This window comes from Rhinolophus sinicus, chromosome 9, assembly GCF_057876585.1.
Source record: "Rhinolophus sinicus isolate RSI-liver-muscle chromosome 9, RSI-T2T, whole genome shotgun sequence".
NCBI lineage: Eukaryota > Metazoa > Chordata > Mammalia > Chiroptera > Rhinolophidae > Rhinolophus > Rhinolophus sinicus.
In genome coordinates this window covers 18,834,034-18,848,230 of record NC_142509.1, presented here as the reverse complement: position 1 = coordinate 18,848,230, position 14,197 = coordinate 18,834,034, and the positions used below count along the sequence as shown (strand labels likewise).

The 14,197-nt window shown below is 51.5% G+C and overlaps 1 protein-coding gene across 5 annotated transcripts in view; it reads left to right on the top strand.

Moving 5' to 3' along the window:
* Positions 1–13,231, top strand: part of SPECC1L (sperm antigen with calponin homology and coiled-coil domains 1 like) — a 128,580-nt gene extending 115,349 nt beyond the window's left edge. For all 5 annotated transcript variants that reach the window (XM_074321714.2, XM_074321716.2, XM_074321713.2 and 2 more), the window contains 3 exons: positions 7,806–7,922; positions 8,838–8,897; positions 10,561–13,231. In XM_074321714.2, coding sequence (XP_074177815.2) covers positions 7,806–7,922; positions 8,838–8,897; positions 10,561–10,650 — 267 coding nt within the window. In that variant the 3' untranslated portion in view covers positions 10,651–13,231. The remainder of the gene's footprint in view (positions 1–7,805; positions 7,923–8,837; positions 8,898–10,560) is intronic.
* The last annotated feature ends 966 nt before the right edge of the window (positions 13,232–14,197 follow it).

Here is a 14,197-nt window from a genome sequence, read left to right as displayed (position 1 = left end):
TCATCATGAACTCAGGGATTTAACCTTTTAGATGTTCCTGTCCGGTGCACTTCCACCCACCTTCAGTTTCTAGATCAGTGGTCCTGCCGCTTAGCTACTCAATCAGGTCATCTGGGGACCTGTAAAGAAAATGATGCTCGTAACAGTTGGATCAGCCTCCCTAGGGTAGAGTCAAGTATGTGTTACCTTGCAAAGGCTTTGCACGGGATTCTGTTGCATAGTGAGGATTGAGGGTCCTTAGTGGAACCTTCCCCCACCCCCAGGGGTACAAGATGCAGGACTCTATCGTCAGGGTTGCTGGCTTACCCTGGGCTGCCTGCCCTGGCTTCCTTCCTTCCTCCCTGTTTACCACATAACACCTGGACCTCATGATGAGCGAGCCTAGACTCTCCCTGGACACATGCCACCTCCCCTCTTCTTCCCTGACCTGACGCAGAGCTTGGCTAGACTTCAAAAAGGAGACAGTGCTAAAGTCCCTGGAGAGACACCCTTAGATCTACTGCCAGAGTGGGTCTGCTGGTTTACACCACGGCAACCCTGGGCCCCAAGCAGGCTTCTGTTTATTGACTTCCAGGGCCTTCTGGGTCCTTCCGTGTTTAACAGTCACTACTGGGATTGGTACAAACCGTCTCTTGGTGGTTTTTCCCCTCTCTTTTAGATATTACATCCACCACTACCACCGTACCACACAGAAGAAGGCATACTCACCTGCCTCGCTCTGACTCCCAAATGCCCTCCAAAGGCTGCCTCATGGCCTGGGGCTGAGAAAGCTGAGGCACTGTGGGCAGGGGTTCTGCTTGTAATTCTCTCCTACCTCCTGAAGACTGGGCTGCCACCCCCTGAATGATATACTGTCACTGCCAGGACATATATCAGTCACGGGGAGGCCCCTATCCCTGCTGTGTTTGGACTTGTGGACAGGCATAAGGAAATTGGTACTTGCGTGTGTTAGCGGAGAGATGAATCATGGTTTTTGGCTTCTTGCCCTGTGCCCATAAAAGTGGAATTTCCTTAAATAGATCAGAACCTTAATAGCTATTTAAAGAACATGTGGTATTTGGGGGTGCATTTTATGGCCCTTAACTAAACTTCAGACAAATTAAAACATTTTAAGGTGTTTTATGACATATTTTATCTTTTTGTGGTGGAGATTTGTGTAATTTCTTGGCTCTCATACCCCACTCCTCCACTCTGAATGCATCTAAAGGCCCGGCCCCAGACAGGACAGCAGCATATATAAAGTCACAGGTGCAGGAGAAGGCTCTGGTCCCAGCTCAGGAAGCAGTGAGTAGAAAACGCCCCTCCAGTTTCACGCAGGGTGTGAGGACGTCGGGCAGTTTTATGAGTCTGAGTTGTTATGAGAGTGAAAAGGACAGCAGGTGGCCCTGTGAAATAGGCCACGTCCTTCTGCCCGGTCAGATCACTTAGTTGTCATTTCCTGGACGGAGAAAATGGGGCAAAGCGCCTCATTTGAGTCTATTCAAGGCTTTTATGAACTCTTGTTCTAGTGCATATCATAACCCTCTTGTTTTTGTCTGTCCTGATCCAAACATACTCTTATCTTTACAGCAGAAAAGCCCTGAAGTGACCTGAAAACTAAATGCAAAATCTGAATTCATTAATTAGGAACTTTCATTATACCTAATTACTGTGTGTCTCTTTTTTTTTTTTTTTTTTAAGATTTTATTGGGGAAGGGGAACAGGACTTTATTGGGGAACAGTGTGCACTTCCAGGACTTTTCTCCAAGTCAAGTTGTTGTCCTTTCAATCTTAGTTGTGGAGGGTTCTGTTCAGCTTCCAGTTGTTGTTCTTTCAGTCTTAGTTGTGGAGGGCGCAGCTCAGCTCCAGGTCCAGTTGCCATTGCTAGTTGCAGGGGGCACAGCCCACCATTCCTTGCGGGAGTCGAACCGGCAACCTTGTGGTTGAGAGAACACGCTCCAACCAACTGAGCCATCCGGGAGCTCAGTGGCAGCTCAGCTCAAGGTGCCATGTTCAATTTTAGTTGCAGGGGGCAGAGCCCACCATCCCTTGCGGGAGTCGAGGAATTGAACTGGCAACCTTGTGGTTGAGAGCCCGCGCGCTCCAACCAACAACTGAGCCATCCGGGAGGCAGCTCAGCTCAAGGTGCCGTGTTCAATCTTAGTTGCAGGGGGCAGAGCCCACCATCCCTTGCGGGACTCGAGGGATTGAACTGGCAACCTTTTGGTTGAGAGCCCACTGGCCCATGTGGGAATCGAACAGGCAGTCTTCGGAGTTAGGAGCACGGAGCTCTAACCGCCTGAGCCACCGGGCCGGCCCTGTGTGTCTCTTTTAAAAAGAAAATTGTTTCCTTACAGAACTTGGCATTGTTGCCAGTAAACAGTGAACAGTAGTCCTTCCCTTAGTTCCCCTCAAGACAGCAGGTTTTTGGCTTTGAGAATAGTTTGTTTTAAAGGCACCAGCGGGCCTGCCTGCTTCAGAAGCTGTCGTAGAGAGCAGGACACACACACGGTGGAAGGCCCAGACCCTGCAGCCCCTTGGTTAATATGTAGAGCATAAACAGACCCTTCTTCCTGAGAGAAATGCCCCGGAAGAAATATTTTACAGTCAAGGCCTTTCCTCATGCCCTGAAAAGTACTACTTTTGAAAATAGACAACCTTTGTGAAATAAACATGTTGTAAAAAATGTCTACCTGTGGAAATTGTAAAACTATGACAGATCATTTAACTTGGTGATGTGATAGCTTTTTAAAAATTTAAGTGCTCTTCCCATAATTGCCATTGCTCACCATGATTAATGGCAACCCAGATGTTACTAAATTTAGGAGATTTTTGAAGTCTTCTCAGCCTTTCAGCAGCACTAATGATATTGACCACTCTCTTCCCTTTTAACTCTCTCTCTCTCTCTGGCTTCTGGCTTTTCTCCCACCTGTCTGGCCATCCCCTGTGTCCTGCTGAAGGCTCGTTCTCCTCTGCACAGCCCTTACCATGTGCGAGGTCCAAGGGGCTCGGTCTGTGGCTTCCTCCTCACGGTGTGTCCCAGGTGTCCCTGGGAGGTCTCGCCTAGACGCTGCTTCAGCCATTGTCCTTGAAAGTTATATCCCCATACACTGCCCCTCCCAAGTTCTAGACCTTTCTATCAGTACCCCTAGGCACCTCCCTGTGGATGTCTCAAAGGCACCACAGATGTAACTCGTCAGAAGTGCATCTGCACCCCCACTGAGCTCCACGTCCGTCCTGGTCCCCACTGGTGTCCATTTCAGCGAGCAGAAACCACAGCTGTGTTTGGTGCTGCACACGCTCTCCCTCCTCGTATCCAGTGTGTCACCAAGTCCCGTTCGCTTTAGATCTCAAGTGTATCTCTATAGCCTTCGCCTTCTTTCCCTACCCACCGCCCAAGACCTTTCCTGCCACCTCTCTTAGGGGCCTCTGCTGTCACCACCCAGTGGCTCCTAACATCCCCTGTCCACAATTCGACCACACTTACCTTGAAGTCTGCCCCGAGCCCAGGTCCACGCGCTCCGCGGTCAGGCTCTGTCCTATAAGACAGCCCCTCTAAGATAGCTGAGGCCTGATCTGGGGTCTGGTTCCAGGTGAGGACTCATTAAATGGCCGAGCGAACCTTCCACCAAGCAGTACATTCCCAGTTCTTCCACTGCAGGCTCAGCTGCACATCGAGGGTGTTACTTACCCTGGGGGCTTCAGCGCCTGCTCCTTCTCTCCAGGGGAAAGTCTCTTTTACCACCAGTGGAGGAACACAGCTGTAGGCATGTCACACTGTTTTCTTTGTAGGCCTCTGGAAGATGGAGCCACACTGCAAGGCCCCGCCACTCATAGCAGAAAGGCACACTGTGCCTTGTGACATTCGAATGGCATCGAAACAAGTGATTATAGAGCGAGTTTCCTACCGGTGTGTTTTGAATGAATACTGGGGAGTTGGGATTTTGAGGTGGCTTATTTGAGTTTCTCATCCAGACCTTACTCAGAGAGAAGGATGCATGCCACACACCAAATACCGTGTGGATTGTTCCATGTTTTTATGTGAAGGCCTTGTTGGGTGGCGAAGGTTTACCAGTTACCTGCGTATGGCAGGAGTCAGCAGAATTATAACTGGCCAGGAGCAGGAGCTCTTATAACTGGGAAGAGCAGCCTCTTCTGTTGCCTCTCAGTATCTTGGATGGGATTGATGCCACCTGCTACAAAATATCTATCTGCTCTACTACAAATAAACAAAACCACCTCATAGTTTCAAAGTGTGTTAAAGACTCATCTTACGTGGTTTATATGTCCACTTTATAGGAGAAGCTGCTCACAGGGGAACCGGGCACTGGCGTCCAGTAAGTGTCAGGCCTGGCTCAGTCCCCACCCTAAGGCTTCACACTGGTGTTTAGTTGTTTTTATCCAAGACAAAAGCTTCAATTTTTTTACTTAATTGCCAAGAAAAGTAAGGGTCAGCACTGCTAACCTGGCCCTCATGGGCAGATAAAGTGATCACAAGTTACAGAGACCAGGAAGCAACAGGCAGATTGAACTACCTGTGCCTGTTCCCGCCCTCCTCAGAAGGCAGCGAGGGAAAGAGTAGCCCCAGACTTTACTCAGGCCCTTCTGGAATCCAGGCAGAGAGCAGAGGAGTGAAGACGGGAGATGGTGAGAGGCCAGTTCTAGTGACAGCCTATGAACACGTCCGCCGCTCTGGTTTCCATCACCAAGGAAACCTCGTGAGGTCCCTGGGATCTTCCACCCATCATCTTGCTGCCCCGGAGCCCGGAGCCCAGTGTGGTCCTGGTTTGCTTGCGGCTGGTAGGAGGCAGCTCCATGTGTTCAGGGCGGTGCCTGGAGGACAGGAGTGCGAGCAGGGGTCTCGCTGGGCACTGGTCACAGCTTGGGGATGAGTGGTCTTCACTGAGTGGGGACAGAGCCGGCTCCCGGGAGAACAGCCGTCTCTCTGGTGATTTAATACAATTTTATACCTTTCGTATATTTATTCCTATTAATCCTGTCATTATATTAATGGGCTGTGAAAGCTATGAAATTAAGAGCTCTAGAGAGGAAGCCAGGGGAACTTTGCCACCCTCACCGTGCTTTTCAGCCTTAGAGAACCAGCACTGTTGTTAGTACAGTTTTCTATGTTCAGTCTGCGTAATTTCACAGTAGTTTGATTTTTCAGCCCTAAACATTAAAAACAAATAGTGAGATGAAGAGCAGAGGGTGCAGGCCTGCTCTCTTAGATTGAAGGCTTTTCCTCACTTCCTTTCAAGAACCCCAATTTCAAGGCCTGGCTCATCCTCTACGGTCTCTCTGGACTAGTTTAGGGGCAGAGGGGCGAGGGGGCCGCTCAGATGTCTCGCTTGGGTTTGATGCTTGTTGGCCTCGCTGTGCTCTGCCAAGTGGGATGCCCCGTCTGGCTTCCGTCCAGCTCCCTGTGGTTCCCCTGGCCGGCCAGCCTGCCTGGGTGTGAGCTTGCGTTGTTTGGATTTGGAAGTTTGGTTGTCAGGTCCTTAAAAGTTAACTCCCCCACCCTGGAGCCAGGAGCCATCGTTTCCTCATTGTGTAAATCACTTTGGCTTATTTTGTAAATGAAGTTTCTGCTCCGACTAGAGATTCCAGGTTTGGGGTTGGGTTTGTCATGAGGAAGCTGGGGAAGGCCGGGGTTCCCACAGCTGTGGGGCTGGGGCGCAGCGGTTTCCTCTCGTGCAGGAGCCTTCGCGGCGAGACGTAGTGAGGTCAGGCACGTAGGCGACTCTGCCAGACACGCCTGCCTTTCAGGGAGCTGGAGAAGGGGCCGCAGGAAGTGGAGATTTGTTTTCCTCCAGAAGTGAATGTGACCTCTGGGGCAAGGGCTGGGCGTCCTCGGCAGCGTGTACTGCCATTGGCCTTACACAGAGATGGGCCACACCATTAAGAAGCTTCTTGCCCTACAATCTCCTTGGCTCTTTCATTAGGGCCCTTAGTCACGAGGACTAGGAGAGCGTGACGGGCTTGGGACTTAGACCTGAGTTTGAACAGTCACCCAGCCTGGGTATGTGACCAGGGCCTTTCTTAGTCCCGACCTCCTTGTTTAAAAATGCTTCTGGGTGATTCTGAGAGTCAAGTAACTACCACCTACAGGATCTTGGGACAAGGGTCCCCATCCTTGTCCTCCTTGCTGCAAGCCCAGCACCTTGGACAGGTCACTTCCGTTCCCTGGCCCTGGTCCCCTCCCAGACGGAGCTGACGCCCTGGCTGGCTACTTCCTGAGATTCAGAAGAGATCAAAGAGGCAAGTGTGCTGCTGCAGTTATCACTAGTAACTGTCAAGGCCTGTTGTTGCACCTTCGTAGGAAGCAGTGAGTGTTATTGTCAGCCAGGGCAGAGGCCCCTTAGAGGACAGCCCGAGCCTGTGGGGAATGTACCAGGGCTGTGTCTTTATGGCCAGGAAGTGTGAGCACTGCAGCACTGAGGCAGGGGGGATCTGCCTGGGCCCCATTGTGTGGTGTCACTGGACGGCTGGCAGGTGCACTGTTAGGCGGCACCCTCACCACACACTTACTGCCACCTTTCCCTGGGGCTCTTGAGAGGTTTGCATTCCTTCGTGCTGTAAGCTGGTAGCTTTCCACACAGCAATTATGAGCAATGCCTCCGGGCCAGATCTGCGAGCTGGCAGCAGCAGATAATCAGGTTACTGAGGGGAAATGACCTCTGGAATAATTGCCCATAGAGCTGCTACCCTTCAGAAGGCTTGCATTTGAGTCAAAGACCCCAAAGGGCAGCATTCTGGGTGACTGCAGTCAGGGGCCAATCATTTTGATGACAAAACTTATGCAAACTCTCCATCGAAGGGCCTATCGCCCATCCTCCCCTCCTGCCCCTCGCCCATGAGCCGCAGGCCCCCTACTTGGTGTCAGGACCTAACTGTCTGTAAAGGGGGTCAGGGATGGCAAACTTTGTAAAACTGTACAAATACAAATGGCATTAGTATGCTGTGATCCTGCGAGGAATAAGAACTGGTACCCAGGAGCTGGTGCTTTGCCATCTAGTAAAATGTGGGCTTTCTCAGTCACCTCGGAAGCTAACTCTTGATACAGTTGAAGACAGGATGAAATCAATAGTGAAACATAAAACGAGGTGTTTGGTAAGTGCTCGCTTTTTCAGTTTGTAGCATTTACATAAAATGTGTGAATTTCCAAAATTTAATTGTGGAGTTTTATCTTCAGAAGAATTCTTGCAAATAAGGGTAAAGTCTACCTCCCAGCTGAATTGCATTATCATATAACAAAATATTGTGAATGATTGTTACTTTTGTAGTTGCAAATAATTTGAATATGGAGTAAAGTGACTCTTAAAAGTTGAGGTGTTTCTTGGAGAAGCACACGTAGCCCCAGCATTAATCCGCTCCTAACGTCTCCTAATGCAGGATGGCAGCTGTTGGTGTCTTCAGAATACACAGATAATCTTTGTAAATCTTTGCTTAGAGCTCCTCCTAAGGGAGGTCAGGCTGAATCCTAACTCCTCCCCAGTGTCCCAAGAGGCTGCCAAGGGTGGGACCTGCTCCTTGTGCCCGCGGTTCTTCCAGGAGAGGGTAGGGTGGCTCCAGTTTTTGCCACTGGTGGTGGCGGCGACCTGCAGATGGTGGGTGGGATGAGCACAGGAATGGGTGAAAGGGCCAGTCACTGACACCAGCTGGGTCTTGGGCCGTGGCCCCCATACACTGTGCTTGCTGCTGTCCTGAGGCTTGCCCTGCCCAGGATTTGGAGGCCCTGGCATCTCAGGTCTCCTGCACCCTCCTCAGCATTCTCCTGAGAAGATCACAGTGTGTGTTGCTTATGTGTTTTTCTTCTTTTCCTTCAGAATATTGACATTACAAACTTTAGCAGCAGCTGGAACGATGGGCTGGCCTTCTGTGCTCTCCTGCATACCTACCTTCCAGCACACATTCCGTATCAGGAACTGAACAGCCAAGATACGGTAAGGCGGGCTGCGAAACGGCCTGGCTCCTGGCCGCTCACAGAGGGCAGGCGGGCGTGAGATGTAGAGGCAGAGCCGTCCATGGACGGGGCTGAGCTATTGGCACTTCACACACCACATTGCTGGCTCACGTTGGCCCTGTTCTGGCTTGGTCTTATTTTGGATGTGAGTTATTGGTGCTGGGCCAGCCTACCAAGTCCCTGGCCCACCTTGTGTAGAATGTTTGCCCAGTCCAGAATTCCCCAAGTAATGGCATGCCCAGTGAGAGCCGTGACAACATTTAAGATCTAGGACGTCACCAAGAATTGGCCAAGGAGAGCTGCCCAAGGCATGAGCGGTCCGACTGGCAACGCCAACCACACCAGGCCAGCTTCCTGCCCCCTCTGGGCCCAGGACAGGCTAAGAGCCAGCTGTGCAGTCCAGGCCATGGTCCCGTTCAGGGAGCTGCTTGGGCACAGGGCCCCTGCCTGGGGCATTCGGAGGGGACCTAGGCCCAAGCCCTCCTTTGGTCCCCTCTGCACCCCCACGTCAGCCGCCTCCCACCCCTCAGACAACGCTTGAAGGTCCCAACAGGGGAGAAACTCACTTGACGGGTGTTTCTTATTAGCTTTTGGTGTCTGTGTTCAGATGCTTCAGGGCTAATATATCAGAAGTGACCCTTTTCTGTAGTGAAGAAGGAACAAGTGTTTAGGGATCGTTCCACAGCTGGTTACATGCAGAGCGGGCAAGGCCCTGCATGGGGGCGGCGGGCACGTGGCCAGGCCCTTGGAGTCGGGCGGGAGTTCAGAGGGCTCATGTGGCTTACTTTAGTACCAAGCAGAGGTGGGCATCGTCTTTCCCCAGCAGCTTGTGTAGTCCAGGTCGCCTTTCTCCTGGCCTTACTTGTCCACTCCAGTCACACCGTTTCTTTTACAGCGAAGGAACTTCACCCTGGCCTTCCAGGCGGCTGAGAGTGTCGGCATCAAATCCACACTGGTAAGTCCCACCTCTCCCCTGAGGAGTCATTGGCAAGCCCTACTTTTTGTTAGGAAGCGCTGGCTTCTTATTAAGGGAGGTCCTCGGGTGGTGTGGTGGCCTGATAGCAAGGAGACACTGTGGGCCCTGCGCCAGCCGAGCAAGCGCCCTGTTAGGTGAGAGTGCAGATAGGTTTTCACCCCTGCCCCATGGGTGCTTTATGCCTCACGGAAGCATCCCAGGGAAGTGCACCAAGTTGGGTGGGGTGGTCTTGACCACAGCTGTATGTCTGAATTTGTCAGACTAGAGGGAGAGTGTAAGACGAGTCTCGGAGGGTGGCTTTAGAGGTTGAACAGGTGGCTTCTGCACTTCACAAGGGTTATGGGAAACTGCTATTCATGGTGCGAGAAACGAGTTTTAGAAAACCCGCGTGTTTCAGGGTCTTATTTAAGCCTCTGCTCAGCGCCTGCAGCAGCTCATGACAGACATGCTTCTGTCAGGCTTTTGCCTTGTCACCAGTTCAAACTTGGTGGGAGAAAATACTGCATCCAAATGCAAAGCTAGCCCTTTCACACCGGGGGCACTGTCATTAAATAAACTATGTACTGAGGTATTTATAGGATCATCAGTGCACAGCTCGGTCATTTCCACAGAGTAAAGTACTCATGGGGCCAGGTCAGGGGCCCCAGGATCTCCCTTCGGGCCCCCCAGTACCGCCTCCCCACCTCAAGGGTCCCCATCACCCTGACTTGTAACAACTGAATAGTTTTGAAGAAGTATTTACATTCGTATTTATACTACAAGAGTGTTCATGTAGAGATCCATAAATATATCTTCTGAATTCATAGAAATACATTTTTTAGGGTGGCTTCTATTCAGTTGTATATAGGAAAAGAAAAGTTAGAGTTATTGAAATACTTTCCATTATCTGGATATTTTAGGTCACATGTAAAGTTCCAATATATAAAAAGTGGACAGTTTCCCCACCCTACAAAACTTTTAGTAGAGATTCTTATTGAACAAACAGTATCTTTTTTCTGTATCAAGTGGGCGGTCCTCTCCATCCTGCTGGCTCTGGGGGCACATTCTGTGTCCCTCGCCCAGGAAACCTCAGAGTAGTGCTCTTCAGACAGCTCCTCGGGAAGTCACAGATGTTCAGCAGCAGCAGGTCTCTGGGAGGTTGCGTGACAGCATCCGGGTCTCTTACGTTTGTTCTCCTCCATCAGTGAACACCTCAGAGATCACTGATATTTTGCAGAATGCAGTTAGAGAACAGTACCTTTGATTTCAGATGATCACCATGATGAAAGGCGTTAGAATGTTGAATTCTGAGAGCTCTGACACACAGGCTCTCCCAAGAGAGTGACTAGGGTGAGAAGGGCTCTCAGAAGTGACCATGGGGAGGGTTTAAGAAGAGAGGCAGGCAGGGGAAGAGGTCCCAGGAGAAGATGAAACCATCCGAGCCTTAGGGAGCCAGGGAGCGACCCTGGTGTGGGACTTGAGCAGGGCGGGCAGCTCGGGGACAGTGCTGACACCCAGGGAGGAGGCGCGGGGCCCTCGGTGGAGATGGAGCGGACGTCTTGGTCAGGCTTAGAACAAAAGTCTTTCGACACCCCACCCAGCCCCGTGTTGCTGGCCAGGAGGTGATGGAGAATTCTAAGCAGGCCTCTTCCTTCTCTGGCAGGACATTAATGAAATGGTGCGAACTGAACGGCCCGATTGGCAAAACGTTATGCTGTACGTGACGGCAATCTACAAGTACTTCGAAACCTGAGCACATCTGGAGGACCCTCCACAGTTACCAAGCGACACCAACGCCATTAGCTACGCGCCCCGTAAAGCTTTCAGCAACTCCCTAGGCTGCCCCTAAGCGTGTGAGCCTTCAGCCCAGGGCCTCCAAGTCACGAGAACTGGGACCTGTGTGGCCCCGGCTCAGACCAGGCTCCTCCCACATGACCTGTCCACTCAGAGGTCAGCATGAGTGCAATACACATCGCACATGCTGATTTGCTGCTGGATTTTTCCTTCTGACGATAACACTGAACTGTTAGTGTTGTGGGGTATTAAAAAAAGGCTCATGCACACACAGCTAAACTTGGGAAGGGGGATTAAATGATGTGGGCAGCTCGCAGGGGTTAGTGAAAGCTTTACCCACAGCACTGTTCACTCCTCGCCAGTGCAGGTACCGTCACCATGTGAAACACGTGGGGAACTTGGTGCCTGACAGGTTCCTGCTTCGCAGCACCAGGCCAGTGGGCCTCGACCCTTTACATGGGCTTGGTTTCAAGGAGTGTGTCACTACAGCAGTGGGACAGCCACGCTCTCCATGTGACAAGGCTGTCATAGCCAACACAATGTAGGTGTTTGCAGCTTGAGTTAACAGGTGATGAAGACTCGGGTCCCCGTTCTGCCATTGAACAATTCACGCAGCTGGGCCTCTGTCGTCAGGGCCTCGGTAATTGGGACCCTCTTGCTGCTGCTCTGCCAACCTGTCCAGCCTTGAAGGGGCTTGGAAATCCAGCTCAGATTTTAGGTTTGTTTGTTTGTTTAATTGTTTTTCTCATGAACAAGATTGGAAAATAGCTTCTGTTTTGTTAGTACCAAAGTTAAATTGTTTTAGTAAGCATAGAGCTAGAACACAAAATCTGGGCGTTAGCGTGGTGCAAGCCAGGAATGGAGTTGGAAGGAGCTGGAGAAGAAGCTAAGCAACTTGAGGGAGCCCAGACAGGAGAATTTGGAGTTACTCTGAGTCACTTGGATGTAATCCTCCTCGGCAAGAATTTAAGGAAGTGCCTTAATGCTCCTTGCAAGGACAGCCACCGTATAGAGGCTCTCGGAGGCCACCACAGCCCAGTGACGGAGTTGGTTGGTCCCCTGCCGTGCTGCTCTCTCGACGTTCCAAGCAACAACAGCCACACTACAACCCCTCTGCACAATTTGAACCAAAGCCTTATTACGAGGTGTTCTGTCAAGGTGACTGTCAGACTGGGACTCGGCCCTTCTTGGGAACAGGGAGCCCATGACTCATGTGCACCTGACACAGGGGCTCTTGGTTTGAACAGTGTCAAGACCTGTTGCTTCCAGAATACAACTACGTTTGTCACCTGCAAAGTAGCATGAGGAAGAGCTGCTACTAGTGGAGGCAGGATCGCTGCCCCAGCCACGGGATGCAAGGAGGGGACTCGAAGAAGGCCGCTGGCTCTCGTGTGGGCTGAGGGTTCTGCATTCAAGCGTGATGTTCTAGACTAGGAGTTGACTTGTCTATAGCCTAGAAAAGAATGTGGTGATTCTGAACGGGCTGTGCATGTGTGTGCAGCCTGCTGGCCCAAGGTCACCAAGTGGCCAATAAATGCCCATGTACCCTGCCCAGATGTCCCAACCTGGCAGTTCCACCTGCTGCCTGGACTGGAGGCTTTTTGTGAAATGCCCGATTGCAGCTAAGGAAGGAGAGGCTGGCGAGCAGAGCCCAGCCCCCAAGCACACAGGAAGACCCTGGTAGACGCCTGTCCCGTCCTCACTGCCTGGGTTCTGTTCTTATTTCTGTTGCTCTGTTGACAGGTGCCCTATGCTGTCAGCTGGCGGACTGTTAATCTGAGAGTCACTGTCTTTAATGTCTCTCCACTTGGTTCTTTGAGCCCCCATTTTGCTCCCGTTTGCCCTCACAGAGGCCTGTGCACCTGTCTGGACCCAGTGTGTCTGATCTGCAGCCATGTTTTTGTTTATTTATTATGTTGGGGGGGCTGTTTTGTCCTTTGAAGGAGAAGACTTTCTTGGGTCTACAGTTCACACTTTAGTTCCTTTCTAGCCAAGTGAGCTGGCCCTAGCGGCTCGTGCTGTGGGGGGGCTGGTGTCTTGGAGGAAGGCAACCACTGTTGGTGGCTGTGTCCCATGACTGGCATTACCCAGCATCGTGCCCTGGTGTCGGTGACAGGCCAGAGGGTGGCTGCGGGGCTTGGCCAAGGCCCAGCCTGTCTGGGGCCCCTCCTCTGCCTCCCTGACAACAGGCCATGCAGGGGTGCCTAGCCAGGCTGCCCATGTCTTCACATGGGTCCACAGGTGAGATTTCAAAAGCGTGACTTTTTGCCTTTTTCTAATAGGATCCTTATAACACTTGGCTTTATGGGATGATTGTAGTTGGTCACATATACCTAAAAGTGATACTCTGAGGTGCTTTTAGTCCAGTGGCAATTGATGTGAAGCCTCTAGGAAGTCATTTTGCCTTGTTTCCCTTCAGGCACAAGCTTTAGCGCAAGAGGGCCAGTTACATTTCTATTTCTCTCGCCCACGGGCTTCTGCTGACAGTACTTTTTTATTCTATTAAATATTCTTGAATGTATTAAAATTGCTGAAACATACCAGGCTTGGACTTCACTAGTTCGCGACTCCCTGCTGCCCTTCTGACCTCGTGTGCACAGGACCCTGGTCACCTCCCCGGACTGACTATAGCAAGGAGGGCACCTGAAACCAGCCTCCCTCTCCTCACTCCTGGGGAAGGACCTGACGGGGGCTTGGGAGAGGCCCAACCCTGGGCTGAAGCCACAGCTACACCCTTGACCGATGCCTGGGCCTGAAATAGGGGGAGGCCCAGGTGAGCCCAGAGGTTCTGTGACAGGTGCTGTGACCTTCAAAGTACTGTCCGAGCTGCCCTATGAGGTTGGAAGGCCCGGCATTCCCTGAGTGTAGCCCCGACACATGCTCTTCTGGGGAGGGGGTAGTGCCTTGAGGTTTTTTGTTTTTTTAAGAAATTTATCTTCTTGGAGATAATTTTCAGAGTATATAAAATTACAGAGAAACCAAAAAAAAAAAAAAACCACAAAAAACACAACCCAATAATTATACCACTCAGAGGCAACCAACCAGTCAAGCAGTCAAGCCTTTTTCTCCTATGCATCTGTGTGGAACGATTATGAATCCACGAGCACAGCCCAGAACAGCTCTGCATCTTGTCACGTTGCACATGTCACATGCAGAGGAGCCCATGGGGCCACCTCATACTTTGCATTGGATGACCTGGGGCACCCTTCCCAGGCCTGCAACCCCCTCCCCGAGGTCCGGGGTCCATCCAGGAATGGACTCGCTCCCAGAACGCCTGGAGCCCACCATCTGAGGCGAGGTGTGTCCTGTGAGTGCTCTCCAGCCCCCACAATGGTGCTGACAGCTGTGGGCGTCCATTGTAGCCTGGCTTCCAGAGCACAGTGTTCCAATCCTTGGGTTGCAGGAGCGGGCTTGAGAAGGACTGAGTGAGGATCCTGTGTGGCTCCTGCTCCTCCCTAGTCCCCAGCATGGGGCCTGGGGCTGTCACTCAGACATTGAGCTCATGT